The sequence below is a fragment of the Canis lupus genome, chromosome 31, assembly GCF_011100685.1.
Source record: "Canis lupus familiaris isolate Mischka breed German Shepherd chromosome 31, alternate assembly UU_Cfam_GSD_1.0, whole genome shotgun sequence".
In the NCBI taxonomy this organism is placed as follows: domain Eukaryota; kingdom Metazoa; phylum Chordata; class Mammalia; order Carnivora; family Canidae; genus Canis; species Canis lupus.
Genome location: NC_049252.1, coordinates 27,219,244 through 27,239,243, shown reverse-complemented (window position 1 = coordinate 27,239,243; position 20,000 = coordinate 27,219,244). Strand labels below are relative to the sequence as shown.

General features: G+C 43.9%; 1 protein-coding gene and 1 long non-coding RNA gene across 18 annotated transcripts in view; one reads left to right on the top strand and one right to left on the bottom strand.

Moving 5' to 3' along the window:
• Positions 1-20,000, bottom strand: part of LOC102155229 — a 70,438-nt gene that overhangs the window by 17,755 nt on the left and 32,683 nt on the right. Inside the window, exon 1 of one of the 17 annotated variants that reach the window (XR_005382267.1) lies at positions 8,845-9,105. The exons of 15 other annotated variants lie outside the window; for them this stretch is intronic. Coding sequence is in view for 1 of the 2 variants with exons in the window: in XM_038581345.1 (XP_038437273.1) it covers positions 8,845-8,864 (20 nt within the window). In the remaining variant the exon portion in view is untranslated. Of the gene's footprint in view, positions 1-8,844; positions 9,106-20,000 lie in introns of those variants that run through there. One more of the 17 variants, XM_038581345.1, reaches the window with a different exon arrangement.
• LOC111093456 lies at positions 1,490-19,850 on the top strand. Its single transcript, XR_005382273.1, has 5 exons — positions 1,490-1,708; positions 1,837-2,088; positions 4,055-4,102; positions 7,525-7,658; positions 19,411-19,850. It is a non-coding gene; the product is annotated as an uncharacterized LOC111093456 (long non-coding RNA).

Here is a 20,000-nt window from a genome sequence, read left to right as displayed (position 1 = left end):
CCAAAAAAATCATATGAATTCTTTCCACCTATTTGAAATAACTGGGGGCTGCTATGGTTCCCAGGTGGAAGAAGACATCTCACCACTGCTTTAAGAGCAAGATATCCACCTGCTACCTAAGTTCTTTATTCATGCCTTTCTTCACCAAGAAGGCATAAGGCATTTGAATAAAATCATTTGAAACCACATCTAGAATGGTGTCATGGAGTCAGACTGCCCTGTACAGATCCTATTGTTACAGCAGCAATGCTGATTCCTCAAACTAGGAATAAGTGCTTCCATGAAGCTGGAATGGTAGCGAATTCTGTGTGTGTATTGCCCTGGCAGGAAGATTGAAGTGGGGGTGGCAGCAGCAGCAGAAATGCCAAAGGAGTGGTGATTGAAGGCATTGAAGTCTTGGCTCCACCATGGGAGCCATGCTTCCAGGTGGGCTGTGGGACCACGCTCTCCCCTGTGTGGTGTAGTGGTAGGTATTTTCCTCCTTGCTTCCTGGTGCCAAGCTTAGTTCTTCAGGTCTTGAAGTTTCCATGAGATAGATACCTCCTTTGCTTGCAGTAAATTCCTTTTCTGCTTAAATCAACCAATCATTCATCTTTCATGCAACCAAGAATATGGACTGACTCAGCACATGTGAGATTGATAATCAAATACACATTCTATAGCCTGACCCACATCTCAGTCCTGAGGCCCATGACTAGACTGTCTCGAATTACTCCATCTTCCTCTTTCTTTTGTCACATTTCACCAATTGTCTCAATCCTGATCCTTGTCTCTGCTTATGCCCCTTTGCCTAATCCTTCTAGGGGCTCCTCCAACTCCTGGGCACCAGGGCATCTAGAAGAATAGGACTTCTAGACTCTAACAACTCTGGTTAAAAATTGAGATTGCATTTGGCTTGAACAAGGCTCACATAGTCTTAGCATTGTGCTTCTAAGTTTCCACCAAATGTCCTTCCTTTCTGTTATTTGCCATTTTTGTTCTTGTTTTCATTTTCTTCCCCCACTACCTGATGGCCTGGCTTCGTGCTTACAGTTTTGGCTACTGCAAAGTGACTAGCCATCTTCCTGCCACCAGTGTTGGTGCTTCCCAGCTTCTGCAAGGCTCTCACCACTGCTGTCTTCTCTTGGTGGTTGTACATTTCCAGGGCCCCAAAAGGTAGCCTCAGTCTTTCTGACTAGGCCAGAGGTGATTCGAGGGTCAGCAGCTGGTACTACATCAGACACAGCGGTCACTGCACCAGAGCAGGAACCCCAGAACAACCTAGGCAACCCCAAGCCATGTTCCCTACTTTCCTGAAACACCTAGATGGCCCTTGACTATAGCCAAGGTGGTCAGGCTTTGCCTCCCTAATTTGAGCAGAATTGCCCAAGTAGGTATTCAGAGGCTCGACCACAAGTCCCAGGGATCTCCTTCCCATTTCTCCAAGGAGACGTGGAGTTCTCATGAAAACAGGACTTCTGGTAACCTTCTAGAATCCCAGCATCTTTAGGCAGGTAGACAGGTTAGCCTAGATTATGACTCTCACATGCAGTATGGTCAGTAGGGAAGCAAATTGTCCTGTTTGTGGCACCCAGGGCCATTCTGGTTTTAGTGTTGACAGTCCAGCATCCTAGGAAAATCTTCATCTCAGGAAAACCAGGGCAACTGGTCACCCTAGCAATCAGCCAAAGTGAAATAAAGAATGTCTACAAGCTGAGGTCGACCACAGGTTAAGGCAAAATGATTTGATGCCCTTAATGTTGGCACAAAGCTGTTTTCTTTCTTTGTATCTACACACAGAGCGTCCTTTTAGACCTGCCAAAATGCTAAAGTAATTATGTTCCCTCTTTGTTGTAGCTTGAAAATATTCACAGAAGTCCTGGAGCCTGCTTTCTTCCAGCCGACTGACTACTTAGTGAAGCATTCCTTGCTTAGCTGCTTCAATCTTCCCTCTTTTCATCATTTTAGCTGATCTCTTCTGAACCTCTGCCAATTTATCTGCATCTTCTTGATACCATGGCACTCTGGATTGAACACCAAGCGCATTTATGTAGGCTTTCACCTCCTCGTCTCATTATATGCCCCAGGCAGCAAATGCAGCAAAACCATGTAAGCATCTTATTCAATTATTGTAATTGCTTTCAAGACACACGCACACAGAGACAGATATACTCTGTTAGTCAAGAGAATTAAACACCTTCTGAAGGTCAAAAAGCCACATCTCTTTGGGTTAGAAAATGCAGGGCAATAATCTGGGAAAAATGATGAGCAGAGTGGTAGGGAGGGCAGTGGATGGAGCTCCGAAGACCTTGCTAGCCATCTCTCTCTGCCCCCACCAGCTTGGACACTTTGGAGAAGTCAATTCCACCAACCTGGCTCTCCATTTCCTCATGAATAAAAATGAAAGGGTTGGACAAGTCATCACAAATGTCCTTTCCATCACTGCTATTTGAGGAAAGACAAAGATGGCTTCAGGGTAACACCTCACCCAGGGGATCTCAGTGGGAGCCGGGCTGAATCCGAATCGCCTGCAGCACTGTTGCGACATACACCTGCTTCTCCAGCTGGCCTCCTGCTGACCCCTTCCCCGCCCAGGGCACCTTGACATTTGGAGACATTATGAAAACTCGTGTGGTGATTATGATGGTGACTGTGGTAGGAAAATATTCCCCTTCTACTCCCTGGAACCTATGACTATGTTAGATTTGAGGGAAAAGAGGAACTGAGGTTGCATTCAGAATTAAGACTGCTAATCAGCTGACCTGAGGATACAGGATACTGGATTAGCCAAGGTGAATAAGCCAATGTAATCATGAGGATTCTTAAAAGTGGAGGGGGTGACAGAAGAGGGGGGCAGGGTGTGTAAGGTGGGGACTCCACCTGCCATTGCTGGCTTTGGAGACAGGAGAAGGAGCCACAAGCCAAGAACTTGGGCAGGTCTCTAGAAACCACAAAAGGGAAAGAACAGATTTTCCCCTAGAGTCTCCAGAAGGAACACAGCCCTGATGTCACCGTGTATGAGCCCAACGAGAGCCATTTTGAACCTCTGACCTCCAGAAATAGAAAATAACAATAATAATTTGTATTGTTTCAAGCCACTAAACATCTTGTGACAGCGGCAACAGGAAATCAATCCGGTGACCTCTGGGGCCACTGTGGCACATGTACACTCGCTCTCACCTACCATTCCTTACACTCTCACACATCCTCACATACTCCTGTGGTCATGCTCCCACACATATCCCCACTCGGCCACACTCTCACACACACACACACACACACACACACACAGCTACACTCTCACACTCACATACACTGACACACTCTTTCACACATTCATACTCTCACACATGTACACTCACTCCCCGAATGCACCCCCTCACATACACATACACTCACTCCCCAAACACACCCCCATACACATACATATACTCCTCCCAAACACACATTCATGTAGACTCTCACACACAATCACATACACTGACACACATTCTCTCACACGTTCACATACTCACACACATGCCCACTCACTCCCCAAATGCACACACACTCACTCAGACCTATGCACATTCTCACTTGCCTTTAACCCATTCAACTGTCCTGGGTTGTATGGAATAACATCTATGGACTTTTCAATGTTCCCAAGAGAAAGCCAGAACTCTCTTCTAACCATATCAAGAAGCAATTTGCAATGAAACATGCTATGGAATATGAGGGGGGGCTCCTGGCAACCCCGACACCAGCGAGGCTCACCCGCCACCTCCCCAGATACACTGGAGACGCTCTTCCTGATACCAAGATCTGATTTTGTTTTCTTGGCTTAAAACTCCTTGAGGCATTCAGTGCACAATTCTGTACTGCAGTTGGTGAGACTCATTGGGGTCAGTGGCAGCTGATCTGATGGGAAAAATACTGAGCAGGGAGTCAAGAGGCTTATGGGCAAGTCCCGGCTTATCCTGTTATTTTGTGGTCACTTAATTACAAAATATGTCACTCTCCACAAAGTAAGTTAGGCTGCCGGCCTCTGAACCCCACATGAAATGCTTCTTCATTATTAGTGTGTTTTCATTCACAGGGAATGTTCCATGTACTCCAGAAATTAGAAGTTCCTTCAATGCATGAGGTGAGCCTCTATTTTTAATTCACCCCCATACCTAGTAAAATGTGCCATACCCTGTGAGCATCCAGTAAACGTGGATTAGCTGATGGCTGGCCTCAAATGAACAAAGCCTGATTCGGTTCAAACCCTGCAGGTCGTGGCACAAATGTAGGTGTGTCTTTGGGTCTCCTTCCTAGCACCAGTGACATAGCAGGAATCTATCAAAATTTATAAAATAAATTTTGGCACGCTATAAAATAATTATTAGCATCATCTTATCTTCATGCTACAAATATGTTTTTAAGGCAGAAGTTGCTTCGTGTGGAAACGACTTAGAAACATCCTTATTCTATTGAGAAGGAAAGTCTTATGGACTAAAGTGTGCTCCCATCCCCCACAACTCTTCCCCCACCCTGCAAAATTCGTATGTTGAACTCCTAACCCTCAGTTAGTGAGGAGTCAGTATCTCGGAATGTCCCTGTACTTTTGAGACAAGGTCTTCATAGGGGTGATTAAGTTAAAAGGAGGTCATTAGGGTTGGCCTAATCCAATCTGACTGGTGTCTTTGTAGAAAGAGGAGATTAGGACACACACACACACACACACACACACACACACAAGGAAAACCATTTGAGGACACAGGGAAAAGATCCTCATCTACAAGCCAAGGAAAAAAGACTCAGAAGAAACCAATCTTGCTGATGCCTTGGCCTTGACCTTCTAGTCTAGATCTGGGACTGTGAGAAAATAAATGTCTATGACTCAAGCTGCCTGGTCTGTGGTACATTTTTATGGCAGCTCCAGCAAACTCATACAGCAAGTGTATAGACTACTTTTGTTTATTTTAGATGTTTGCGGAAAGCAAAATTTTTTTTTAAGATTTTATGTATTTATTCATGAGAGACAGAGAGAGAGAGAGAGAGAGAGGCAGAGACACAGGCAGAGGGAGAAGCAGTCTCCACGCAGGGAGCCCGATGTGGGATTCAATCCTGGGACTCCAGGATCATGCCCTGGGCCGAAGGCAGGCGCCAAACTGCTGAGCCACCCAGGGATCCCCCGGAAAGCAAATTTAATTTGAAATTACATACTTAATTGTTGCAAAAAAATTTTTTAAGATTTTATTATTTTGAGAGAGAGAGAGTGCAAGCATGTGAGTGCAAGCAGGGGGAGAGGCAGAGGGAAAGGGAGAGGGAGAGGGAGAGGGAGAGGAGAGGAAGAGGGAGAGGGAGAGGGAGAGGGAGAGGGAGAGGGAGAGAGAGAGAGAATCTCATGTGTGCTCCACACTTAGTACAGAGACCAGCTCAGATCTCCATCTCATGACCCTGAGATCACAACCTGAGCTGAAACCAAGAGTCAGACACTTAAGCAATGGAGCCACCCAGGCATCCCCCCAAAATTTCTGAAACAGAAAATAGAAACTTGATGAAATTTAAATTGTCCCTTCCCTCATTGCTGATGCATATCTTTCCAAAACTTTTTCCAAACAAAAATATATGCACGTAAATAGATTTTTTTTTAATTTATTTATTTAAAAGAGAGAGAGAGGGCAGCCCGGGTGGCTCAGTGGTTAAGCGCCATCTTCAGCCCAGGGCCTGATCCTGGAGACCTGGGATCAAGTCCCACATCAGGCTCCCTGCGTGGAGCCTGCTTCTCCCTCTGCCTGTGTCTCTGCCTCTCTCTCTCTGTCTCTCATGAATGAATAAATAAAATTTTAAAAAATAAAAAAATAAAAGATAGAGAGCACATGTGGTGGGGAAGGGCAGAGGGAGAGGGAGAGAGAGAGAGAGAATCCTCAAGCAGACTCTGCGTTGAGTGCAGAGCCCCACATGGGGCTCAATCTCACAACCCAGAGATCACCACCTCAGCTGAAACCAAGAGTCAGATGTTTAACCAACCGTGCCACCCAGGTGCCTCTGTATATAAATAGATTAAAGTTTTAAATGAATAATACACAGTCGGGATCCTTGGGTGGTGCAGCGGTTAAGCGCCTGCCTTTGGCCCAGGGCGCGATCCTGGAGACCCAGGATCGAATCCCACATCGGGCTCCCGGTGCATGGAGCCTGCTTCTCCCTCTGCCTGTGTCTCTGCCTCTCTCTTTCTCTCTGTGACTATCATAAATAATAATAAAAAAAATTAAAAAAAAAAAAGAATAATACACAGTCTATAATCAGCTTTTTTACTATATATATATGTCAGTTTTATTCCCCCATTTTAATAAATACAAGTTTAATTTTAAATGGTTGTCTAGTTCTCCATTATGTAAATGTATAAAATTCACTGAATCAGTCCTCTATTGTTTAACAGCTAGATTTTTTTTTTCTGGTTTTTACTCTTATCTGATAAAAAATGCACCCTTGTTTATCCGTCTTTGCCTCTTTATCCCGTATTTTCCTTAGGGTAAGTACCTAGGAGATTGCTGTATCAAAAAGGAATGCAGTTTAAATACCTCAAAAAAATTTTTTCCAGGACTCCTGGGTGGCTCAGCGGTTGAGCATCTGCCTTCGGCTCAGGGTATGATCCTGGGATCCGGGACTGAGTCCCACATCGGGCTCCCTGCGGGGAAGCCTACTTCTCCCTGTGCTTATGTCTCTGCCTCTCTCTCTCTCTCTCTCTCTCTCTCTCTCCCTCTCTCTTTGTGTCTCTCATGAATAAGTAAATAAATCTTTTAAAAAAAATGTTTTCCTTTTCTAAATTTCATTTTTTTAAAAAGATTTTATTTATTTATTCATAAGAGACACACACACACACACACAGAGAGAGAGAGAGAGAGGCAGAGACACAGGCAGAGGGAGAAGCAGGCTCCATGCAGGGAGTCTGATGTCGGACTCAATCCTGGGTCTTCATGATCATGCCCTGGGCCCAAGGCAGTGCTAAATCGCTGAGCCACCTGGGCTGCCCTAACTTTTATTTTTTTTAAAACTTTGTTTATTGGAGAGAGAGAGAGTGCGTGTGTGAACAGGGTGAGGGGCAGAGGAAGAAGCAGATTCCCTGCTGAGCAAGGAGCCTGATTCAGGGCTCTATCTTGGGAATCCAGGATCATGATCTGAGCTGAAGGAAGATGCTTAACCAATTGAGCACCCAAGCACCTCTTTTTTTCTTTTAGAGAGAGATAGAGGACCTGTGCACACTTGCAAGTGGTTAGAGGAGGGACAGAGGGAGAGACAGTCTCTAGCAGGCTCCACATTGAGCACAGAACTGGACGCAGGGCCCATCTCATGACCCGGAGACCACAACCCAAACCAAAACCAAGAGTTGGACACCAATAAATAGAGCCACTCAGAGTCCCCTAAATACCTTTAAAGGGACTCGTTAGTTTCCACCACATTCCTCATCCCTCAAACAAGGCCTGACACAAAATAGAGGCCAACCAATATTTGTTGAATTAATCAGTATTGCCAAATGAAATAGATGAACTCGTGACATGTTATTTCTAAATCTATCTGTAGATGCCATAAAATTAAAAGTGAATTGAAGACCTATTATTCTTGGTTAGCCAGCTAATGGTAAAAATGAGGCCTTCAACCTCATATGCATCAGTGACTCCTACCCGGTACCTGAACCAGAGCGATGCCTCTCCCAGGTAACGTTGTTCTCAAAAATCTGTGCTTTTAGCAATGTTTGAACTTAAAAAGAGTGGAAGTGGGTTAGACTAAATCAGTTGCCACAATCAGAAAACATATTAAACACTAAACACACACACTCACACCTACACACCCCACCCCAGCTCAACTTTTTACATCAAGATGCCAGAGTATGCCTCCATCTCAGCCCATTCAGGCTGCTATAACAAAATACCATAAACTAGGTGGCTTATAAACAACAGAAACTTATTTTTCACAAGTTCTGGAGGCTGGAAGTCTGAGATAAAAGTGCCAGCCAAGTCAGTGTTTGCTCCCTAGACAGCTGTCTTTATGTTATTACATCATATGGCTGAAAGAGGGACAGAGCTTTCTGTTGTCTCTTTCATAAGGGCACTAATCGCACTCATGAGAGCTTCACCTTTGTGACCTATTCACCTAATCCCGAAGGCCCAAATCCTAATGTTATTACACTAGGGTCAGGTTTCAGCATATGAATTTTGGAAGGATACAAACAGGGGCACCTGGGTGACTCAGTGGTTGAGCATCTGCCTTTGGCTCAGGTCAAGATCTGCGGTCCTGGAATTGATCCCCTCTGCCTGTGTCTCTGCTTCTCTCTCTGTGTCTCTCATGAATAAATAAATAAAATCAAAAAAAAGAAAAAAAAGAAAGAAAGAAAGAAGAAAGAAGAAAAAAAGAAAGAAAGAAAGAAAGAAAGAAAGAAAGAAAGAAAGAAAGAAAGATTCAAACATTCAGTCCACTGCAGCCTCCAACTTCCTCTTCAACAGAGACAAGAAAAACAACCCTTTGTCTATAGCAGTGGACCATCTTTACACCAAATATTTGAATCATCTACTTTACTATTCTGACATGAAATCCATACATAGCATGGCCAACCCAAGAGAAGACATCGGTAGGAATTCAGGTACTTGCCTTCCATGTAAAACTCCGAGAACAGGACAATGACAACCGCAGACTAAAATGGGTGTGTTGCATTGGCACCTCAAGTCTCATGAGCAATGTTGCCATTAGCAACGTTTCCCACAAAACAGAATACAATGTCGTTTCAATTTGCATGGTTGTTCCCCCAATTGGGTTCATTACATATTAAAAGTATATAAAAATAATAAAATAAAGAGTGGAGTTCAGATCTAGGATTAGATCACCCTCAACAAATTTTTCACTTACATAAATGACCAGCAAGACATTCCAAAGTAATGCAGGCTGGGGGACACTTCCTCATTGTGAGAGGGAACTTCACACACTGTGGGGTGACTAGCAATCCAGGCTCCCACCTGAAATTATTGTAACTGCAAAAACTGTCCCACAAAGATTTGGAGCAATTAGAACCCTTGTGTTTTGCTGGTGGGAATGTAGAATGGCATAGCTGCTATGGAAACAGTAGGGTGGTTCCTTAAAAAGCTAAACATAGTGGGGCACCTGGGTAGCTCCGTCAGTTAAGCATCCAACTCTTAATTTTGGCTCAGGTCATGATCTCTGGGTCATGAGATTGAGCCCTGTGTTAGGCTCATGCTGAACATAGAGCCTGCTTAAGATTCTCCCTCTCTCTCCCTCTGCCCCTGCCCCCTACCACCTTGCACATGAGGATGCACACACACGCATGCTCTCTCTAAAAAAATTTTTTGAATATTGAACATAGAATTACTGTATTTCTAGCAATTCTACTTCTGAGTAAATCCAAAAGAAGTGAAACTAGAGTCAGATGCTTATACAGCCATGTTTATTAGCAGCATCATTAATGATAACCAGAAAGAGACACTTGGGTGGCTCAGTGGTTGAGCATCTGCCTTTGGCTCAGGGCATGATCCCGGGGTCCTGGGATGGAGTCCCGCATCGGGCTCCCCAAAGGGAGCCTGCTTCTCCCTCTGCCTATGTTTCTGCTTCTCCCTGTGTGTCTCTCAAGAATAAATAAATAAAATCTTAAAAAATAATAATAACTGGGATCCCTGGGTGGCGCAGCGGTTTAGCGCCTGTCTTTGGCCCAGGGCGTGATCCTGGAGACCCGGGATCGAATCCCACATCAGGCTCCTGGTGCATGGAGCCTGCTTCTCCCTCCTCCTGTGTCTCTGCCTCTCTCTCTCTCTCTCTCTGTGACTATCATAAATAAATAAAAATTAAAAAAATAATAATAACCATAAAGTGGAAACAACCCATGTGTCCACCAACAGATGAATGGATAAATAGAATATGGTACATACATATACATACAATGGAATATTATCCAGGCTTAAAAAGGAAGGAAATTCTCACACGTACTACAACATGGGTAAGCCTTAAAGAGATTAAACAAAGAAAATAAGCCATTCATGAAATGGCAAATACAGTATGATTCCACTCATGTGAGCTATCTAAAGTAGTCAGATTCATAGAAATGTAAAGTAGTGTGGTGATTACCAAAGGCTGCGGAAGTAGAACAGGGAGTTAATGTTTAATGGATATAGAGCTTCAGTTTGAGATGATGAAAAGATTTGGGAAAAGCTCAACAGTGTGAATGCCACTGAACTGTCACTTAAAAATGGTGAAAAAGTAAATTGCATGGTGCATATGTTTTATCACACACACATACACAAAAAAATAAAACTGGAGGAGCTGATAACAGAAAAAAATAAAATAACACCAAAAAACATGCCTCATGGATTTCTAAAACACTCCAGTGGAACCACCCGACTAAGCATCACTGAATAAATATGTTCCTTAAAATAGGAAGTGCCAACCCTGTACTTGGAATGGGGAGTGATGGGAGAAGTGTGAAGTAGAACATCTCAGGGATGCCAGATTGGTTTTATCTCAAGTGCCATTGGCTGCTGGAAGGTGGCTGAAAGGCTGTATTGAGAAAACACCTAATAATGCCTTTGAACTCAGCAAGGAAGAACAATACAATCCATTAGCAGAGCCTTCCATGGGCAAGAGAAAGAGGAAAGGATGGCCCATGTGCCACATGTATGCAGGCCTTGAAACGTAAACCCTCTTATTCCAAACATCTTTTGCCTATGACTGGAGCCTAAAATCAAAATAGCTTTCTAGCAGTGCAAAAAAAAAAAAAAAAAAAAAAAAAAAGCAATGGACACACCAAACTCTGTTTTCCCACATTTCACAAAACGTTTCAGAGTTTAGAGCAAAGAGGAAAACATTGGGTTCAAATTTTCAAAGCCATATGTACTTCACTGAACGAGAAAAACTTTACTGTGACGAAAAAAGAGGGAAAAAATAGGACTGCTTAGGAGATACATAGAGCATGGTCTAAGGAGCAGTCTGGAGGAATTTACACACAGGCAGCTCCCAAATTCAAGAACTGAATAAAATTCTTATATTTTTTAACTTTGAGCACATTTTCCTTCTAGGCATAGTCTGCCCTCTGGTGACATTAGCAAGCAGCAAACTCATGTGAAATTGAAATTACTGAGGAAAAGGAGCAAAGAGATTACTGCCCTGAGATCTTCTGATAATGGAGGAAAAACAATGCTGTGGCTGCTACTGCTGATGACATTTATGACAGTGGTAGTGGGGGCAGTGATGGTAGAGGTGATGGCAGTGGCAATGGTGGTAGTGGTGCTAGTGATGATGATGTTGGTGGTGGTAATGCCAGCTGTGCTGATGGTGATGGAGGTGGTGGTGGTGGTGGTGGTGGTAGAGATGATGATGGTGGCTGTGCTGATGGTGATGGAGGTGGTGGTGGTGGTGGTGGTGGTAGAGATGATGATGGTGGCTGTGCTGATGGTGATGGAGGTGGTGGTGGTGTTGGGGCAGTCATACCTAACACATATGTAGCATTTCTCTATGCCAGGCTTTAGTATAAATGCTTTACATGCATTCATTAATTTAATCCTCATAATAACTTGGGGGGTGGGTGCTTTTATGATCCCCATTTAAATGCGAGGAGACTGAAATAGAGAGAGGTTATGTCACTTGCCCAAAGTAACACAGCCAAGAAAGAAACAGAGAGGCGACTGACACCCTGCTCTAAAGTACTGATTAAACAAATTTTCCTAAATAGGAACAAGAGTTCTATTTAGAGTTTCATTAAGATATTCTTTTAAGGGAAAGTACAACATGGTAAGTGAAGGCTATCTGTCATTCACACATGTGAATCAAACATTACTCCAAATACCTGGGAGCTTTCACTGAAGGTGAGAACAGAGGGGCGCCATTGGAGAAGACGTTTGGGGGTTTGGGGAGGAGGGAGTCGCTATAGTTGGGAAGGCTTCTCTCTAGCAGCCAGAAGGCAGACACTTTTGAGTCAGGAATAGGATGTCTGAAGGTGGGAGGGTTGCAGGCATGAGGCCTGCCTCATGAATTTCCCAAGAGACTGCCAGTGGCATGTATGGCCTTGGTTAATTGTTCTCCACCTTGGATTCCCTCCTTAAATGGCTGGTTATAGCACATCCTAAAGACCTTGTATTGGTTCAATTGGAGATCACGACCATGATCATTTCACCTTCCTAGTATTTGCAGCAGCCTCTCCAAAAGCCAAACATGCCTTTAGGAATAGGCTTAGAGGAGTTTTCACATCCTGAGTCTTAACAAAAGGAAGAGGGGGCAGGGTTGGGAGAAGGGAGAAGCCAATGCAGGAAGGTTGGCCCTAATATTACTTATTATGACTTCCCCAACATTTGGCACAGCATAGATGCTCAGTAAATGTTTGCTGATAAATAACTAAAGGGATGAATACATGAACGATGCAAGGGATTTTGTTGTTCAACATTGATGACATCACTGTCATGGTATCCCATGACAAATGAGTAACTCATTTGTAGCCATATTTTGCACAGATTTTCCCCCAGACTCTGAAGTCATTGCGCCTCTAAGTGGAGTGACAATACTAAGGGGTTGTGGATGACATCTCTGTTACAAAACAGCATATGCCTTTGCCTTGATATGGTTAATAGAATTACATCAGTAGTTGTGATTTGAATATATGTGTTTTATTAAGGACGTGCTATGCTTTGTAGATGATCATTTCACTGAGCTGAAGTGGGTGGGTGAAAAAGAGTGACTGGCTCACTATTTTTGATTGGGGAATCAGGGATGGCTTCCTGGAGGAGATGGCATTTGAGCTGAGAATCAGATGCATGGAAGGAGTCAGCCACGAGAAGGAGAGCTCCTGTGTGCAGTGTCTACAACATGGAAAGAAGGTGAAGGTATGGAGTATAGGAAGGAGTATGGTGAAAGATGAGTCTGCAGATGCAGGAAGGGCATGATCAGGTGGGTCTCACAAAGCCAGGGAAGGGTCTTCATGGCTTTTAAGTGCAGTGAAGGGGGATCCCTGGGTGGCTTGAGTCCCGCATTAGGCCCCCTGCATGGAGCCTGCTTCTCTCTCTGCCTGTGTCTCTGTCTCTCTGTCTTTCTGTGTGTGTGTGTGTGTCTCTCACGAATAAATAAATAAAATCTTTTTTTAAAAAAAAGTGCAGTGAAGAAGCATGTAGGGGATTAAGCAAGGGAGTGGCACGATGTGCTTTGTTTTAAAAGAACACTGGCTATTTTGAGGAATGGGCTGAAAAGGCCGAGACAGGGGGTGGGGAGACCATGAAGGAGGCTCCTGGCACAGGTCCAGGCCAGCAATCATGGTGACTCCTGGTAGACTGGAAGCAGAGAGGGCAGGGAGAGAAGGGCAGAGTCTCCAAAGGAGAGTAAGCAGAAACTTCTTTGGATTAAAGGAATAGGAAAAAGCCGAATCAAGGATTTGATTTTTGGCCTGAGCATCTGGGTGAATATGGGTGTCCCTCAGGGAGATGAGGAAGACCAGGGCTGGAGTGAGAGGGTTTATTTCTTTTCATTTTGTTGGAAATGGGATATGGAGCAGATAGAGCACTCTGTTTCGGTTTTGTTACTTAAGAAACGTCTATTCCACAGTGGGGAGGAATTCCAAGCAGAAGATTAGGGATGCAGACGTGCTGAAATTCTAGAAAGGGGCCAGGCCTGGAGAAAGGGCCTCGCACCCCATGCAAGAGGGCAATAACACGCATGCATGCAAACATCTTATGGCTTACAGCACACCTGCTGTGTGCCGGAACTCATCAAGCTCATAGCAATCTCATGAGGTCGTTATTACTTCTAGTTTGACTGATTAATAACCATATTTTGTAAAGATTTTATGTATTTTATTTATTTATTCATGAAAAATACACACACAGAGAGGCAGAGACATAGGCAGAGAGAAGCAGGCTCCTAATGCGGGACTCGATCCCAAGACTGTGGGATCATGACCTGAGCTGAAAGCAGATGCTCAACCACTGAGCTACCCAGGTGTCCCATAACCACATTTTCATGTGTATCTCACCTTAGAGTTGCTAGAACACTTCCTCACAAGCTGTCTCTGTCCCCTTCTGCTCCTTTCAATGACACTAGGGAACAGAAAGGCATGGGTGATGGTGGCCACGAGCACAGGAATTATACCTGTTGCAACATATACCAGCAGAGACACACAGATGAGGACATACGGTTTGTGCACCTGTGCTTATTATGCTTTTCAAAAGCAGTTCAAATTTTTGTTACGTACATAAGAGCCCTCTGCTGTTCAGACTGAGTTTATCCATCAACCGAGATTTTTCAGCTGAGCAGAATAAAAGTATTCAGAGTTCTCTCTAATTTTTTGTGAAATGCTCTTGGGATAGAAATCCCACATGCTGACCATCGACACTTTTTAGAATGGCTTAATTTGTCATAAATTTGTGATAAATATTAGAGAACCCAATATTCTCTTGTTTGAGAAAGCAACGGTGAATGAGAAAAAAGGTGCTTTTATGTCTGAGACCCACCTTCAGTGACTGGATATTTCAAAAAATTGTTGCGAAGTCTTGGCATATTCACCACTATGCCATACCCATTCGTGCAGAGAATAGCATCTGAACGGATCCCAAAAGGCTGTAGAGGCGTAAAAGGGAAGGGAATGAATTGGTCTGGTCCCTGATGATGTGGAGATGGCAAAAACAAGGTGAGGATTTTCCAGACAGCAAGAATTCCCCAAAACCAAGAGAACCCTAGACTTGAGCTGGGATGTAAAGCTAGAGGAATATCCCAGTAGGGCTGGAGGTGGGTCTTCAGCACCCACCGTGTTTGGCCTTCAGTGAGGACCCCAGAAGGCTCATTAACTGGCCAGTGACCTACGTCCAAGCAGGTCTAAGCTTCATTTAAGCTTTATTTTTTTTAATTAATTAATTTATTTATTTATTCATGAGAGACACACAGAGAGAGAGAGAGAGGCAGAGACACAGGCAGAGGGAGAAGCAGGCTCCATGCAGGGAGCCTGACGTGTGACTCGATCCCGGGTCTCCAGGATCATGCCCTGGGCTGAAGGCAGCGCTAAACCGCTGAGCCACCCGGGCTGCCTAAGGTCTAAACTTTATTAATTTTTTTTTTTATTTATGATAGTCACAGAGAGAGAGAGAGAGAGAGAGAGAGGCAGAGACACAGGCAGAGGGAGAAGCAGGCTCCATGCACCGGGAGCCCGATGTGGGATTCGATCCCGGGTCTCCAGGATCGCGCCCTGGGCCAAAGGCAGGCGCCAAACCGCTGCGCCACCCAGGGATCCCCAGGTCTAAACTTTAAAGGAAACTTTGGAAGGTGTGTGTAGGGTGGTCAGAGTAGGGAAGGGAGGACAACAAATGGCCATCTAGGTGGCTCTAAAAGCTTCGTGAAGGAAAATCACCAGGTCCTCAGCTAGTGTGGTGAGAGAAAGAAGAGAGAAGACAGAAGAGAATTGAGAGAAAGTAAAGAAAAAAAGAGACGTCTGGGAAAACAGAGGAATGGCTATATAAACTATTATAGAAGTTCCATTGTTATTGATAACAAAACAAAAACAAATATTTTGTACTCCTTAGGCCTACCTGTATGCACTCCGTCTCCTTCTTCCTAATGCTGCCTGGCTTAGTGACCCGGGCTCATAGCTGCCCCTCAGCCTAGAGCCCATGCTAACCTTAGACAGGTGATCCCTGAGTAGTAATTGAGAGCATTACCACCCCACACAGGGATATTTGAAAATGCATGAGAGCATTTTCAATACGTACAATGACTGAGGCAGGGTACTGACATTTAGGGGCGGGAACCAGGAAGGCTAAGCATCCTGCAATATCCAAGAAAGTCCCACACGATGCAGAATCAAACCACCCATAATCCGGTAGACCCATCACTGAGGAACATGGATGCCATCTGTCCCCGGGTCCCAGTCTGATAATTGGGCATCTGCTGTGTTCTCTATACTATACCCGACAAGACCCCCTGAACACAAGTCTCCCAACTCCCAACTCCTGCAGTGAAGCCTGTGGTATTCTCAAGATACTCGGCATCACCGCCTCCTGTCTCTGTGTTTTGAGAATTTATCAAGTGCCCAGCACCGTAGTCACAGCTAGTAGCCAAGAGACGCAGAGAAAGAGCCCAAGATTTTATCCCTCCCCACAAAGGATTTAACACTCCACCGAGGAATAACAGGCTAGCCCATGAGAGAAATCCTTAAACCAGACTGGATGTACACATACCAGCATATAACTCAGAGCTAAATTGCTCCATACAAACTAGAAGGACTTTGGAGTTTCAGAAAAGGGAATGAATGAAGACAGGAAAAGAGGAAAAAAGAGCAGATAAATGCTCTTCAGTATTTCCCAAAGTGGGTTCCTTGGAGCACTGGTTCAGTGAAGTAGCAAATACTGTGACTGGTGAGGGGGAAAGGTTCTGTGGTCAAATAAGCTTGAGAATTGCTGGTTTGAACAAAATTAATCAGCTTTCTTTATTCCAGGACATCTTAGATGGTCCATAGAGACCATCTCCATTGAGAACCATCACAATTCTCTGAGAGTGGATTTTACTCTTCAGAATTCACTTGGTTTATTTGACCATAGCTTGCTCTCTCTCTCTCTCTCTCTCTCTCTCTCTCTTTTTAACAGATTTCATGGTCCTGAGGTTGTATGGCACGTACCTGGGAAAGACCGTTGTAATCAGAGTACCAGGCATAGGAAGGCAAGTGCAGGAAAGTCGGGAATGTGCATGAGATAGTGAGATGAACGGCACAGCCAGAGGAGAGGGGAAAGCTAGGCAAGAAATGAGTATATAGGTTCAAGTACTACCTCGGCCATCTACTAACCACATGAACTTGAGCAGGGCCTATTTGCTCACACATAATACACAGACAAGCTGTTGTTAGGATCAGATAGAGTAATATAATATAAAGCACTTAGGGCAGTTCTTGGCACAAAGTGATGTTATTGTCTCAGAATATTACAAACCTGGAGGCCAGACAGTGGAGGGTCTTTAAATTGGACAGAGCAATGTAAGTGCTATGGGCAAGACAGAGTCCCATAGAAGTTTGTTTTTGTTTTTTTTTTAAGATTTTTTTTTTAATATATTTATTCAGAGAGAGAGAGACAGAGGCAGAGACACAGGCAGAGGAAGAAGCAGGCTCCATGCAGGAAGCCTGATGTGGGACTCCATCTGGGTCTCCAGGATCACACCCCGGGCTGCAGGCGGCGCTAAACTGCTGCGCCACCGGGGCTGCCCTAGAAGTTTTTTTATTTGTACAGCTAACCAACCCTTGAACAGCACAGGTTTGAATTGCATGGGTCCACTCATGCAGATTTTTTTTTTTTTATAAATACAAAATAGTACCATAAATGTGTTTTCTCTTCCTTAGGATTTTCTTAATGACATTTTCTTTCCTCTAGCTTACTTTATTGGAGGAAAACAGTATATAATACATAGGATACACAAAATATGCATTAATCAACAGTTTATGTTATGACTAATCTTTTGGTCAACAGTAGGCTATGAGTTGTTACATCTGGGGGAGTCCAAAGCTATACTGGATTAGAGCGCCTGGGTGGTCTCTCTTGGTTGGACATTCTGACTCTTAGTTTTGGCTCAGGTCATGATCTCAGGGTTGGGAAATCCAGCCCCATGTCAAGCCCTGCTTCAGGCTCCGTTCTCAGCAGGAAGTTTGCTTGAGATCCTCTCCCTCTGTCCCTCCCCCCACACTTGCTCACTCTCTCTAATAAATAAATAAATCTTTACCAAAAAAAAAAACTATGCTGGATTTTTTATTGTGCAGGGAATTGGTGTCCCTGTCCCTAACCCCAGCCTTGTTCAAAGGTTGATTATAGGGGCACCTGGTGGCTCAGTTGATTAAGCAACTGACTCTTGATTTCAGCTCAGGCCCTGATCTCAGGGTCATGAGATTGAACACTGCATGGGGCCCTCCTTCTGTGCCTCCTGTTCATGCTCTCTCTCTCTCTCAGATAAATAAATAAATCTTAAAAAAAAAAAAACCCACAAAGGTAGACTGTATATTTTTCTATTACTAAATGTTTCATACAAAATGAAGGATATATGTATACATGTGGGTATGTGTATATATGTGCACCTTATGGACCATACCCAGCTAAGAAAATGACCATCACCAATGCCTTCTAATCCCCTCCTCTGTCTCTGTCCTTCCCCATCAGAGGGAACTACCAGTCTGATTTGGGTACTTGTGTTTCCCACATTTACCTTTATAGTTCAACTACATTCGTATGTTCCTCTACATATACAACTTAGTTTTCTGTTTTCTGAACATTGTCTAGATGCAATCATATAGTGCTTATTTTTATGTGACTTTCTTTTCTTGTTCAATTTCATATTCCAGAGACTTACCCATGATGATGCATCGACTCTAGTTCATTAGTCTTCAGTGATCTTTAGTGAAGTATTCCCTTGAACACATTCCATACTTTTCTATCCCTTCTCTGGTTAGTGGACATTTGGAGTGATTCCCATTTTTTGCTCTAACAAAAATGCTGGCAAGGGCATGTCTCCTGCTGTACCCGTGCAAGAGATTCTAGATGTCAGTATACCTCCAGCTTTTCTAGGACCTCCCAAATTGTTTTCTGAAATGATCGATCTCACTGGCCCCCTTATTACATATTCCTTTCTTCACATCAGTTACCCTAGAAACTTCTAAGTGAAAAGGACTGACCAGGCAAAGGCTACATTAAGGAAGATCTGTTTGCCAATGACAGAAGAAACCCCTGGCCAGCTAAGATGGATAAGAGAGCAGACGATATTGGGGTGCCTGGGTGTCTTGGCTGCATCTAACTTTTGATCTCAGCTCAGGTCTTGATCTCACAGTCATGAATTCAAGCCCCACGTTGGATGCTACACTGGGCATGGAGCCTACTTAACAAACAAACAAACAAACAAACAAACCAGAGGAGACATCAACAGGCACATCTCTACAAAGACCCATGGACCCAGCAAGGAACAGGCTTCTTTGGGGGCAGAACCCCTATTGTCTCTCCTTTGTGTATGAGTTGGTATCCACCAATAAGTTCATGACCCTTAGAATGGACCTAGAAGTCTATATGACTTAAAGGAAGTCAAATACATAGCTAAAAACTGGGAATTCTAACATATGTTCCTGGCTCTCCTATAAGAATCTGGCCCCAGGCAAGGTACTTTGCATCTTCAAACCTCATCCTTGTCAAGTATAAATCAGGCATCATTACATGCACAATAGAATTATTATGTGGTATAATTAATTGATTGATGGCAAAGGGTCCTTGGCACCTATAAAACCAGATGTAAATATGTAGTAGTGCTCTTAAGTAAGAACAGGTTATGCACACATTAGGATGGAAGTAGGTTGAACACAATTGGCTCATATGGTGCTTCCCAGTTACACCTTGAATCTCAACTAAATATTAAACTGCTTGGTTTTGTATCAGTAGGACTTTTCCCAAACCATTGGTTTCCTTTGTCTCCTACATACAGCACAGCGCTGGAGAGGGAAGCAGGTTTCCTGAGAGGTCCCATGTCTCCATTCAAGCCTGCCCAGCTCCCACCGACCAACCCTCTACTCCTGTACAAAGGCCTTGGCCTCATCATCATCACTGGGAGTCCAAACAGACGGCTGATGCAAGTAGGTGTTCTCATGCAGCCTAATTGGGATGCTGTTGGAGCAGCAGTGAGCCTCTAATTTGTGAACAACCACAGAGCAAAAATGAGTGCCAAGAGATGTGATTGCAGGACCCTCTCACCCACAAGCACAAGGATGGCTGGACCAAGAGGTTCGCTGCAGCAGTGTTTGTCCATCCAAAAACCTCCAGGCCCAATCTAAACACCAAAACTTCAGTAGAGGAATAGATAAATAAAATGTGATACAGCCGTCAGATAGAATTCCCTACAGCAATGGAAAGACGTTATTAATTAGACCGGGGAGGGAGTAGTGATTAGTTCTCAGAAATATAGCGTAGAATGAAAAAAAATAACTTTCTAAATGAATATTTAGTAGAGCATGATCTCTTTTATAAACACATAAACTAATGTTCTATTTTGTTCATAGAAAATCTATTTTAAAGGCA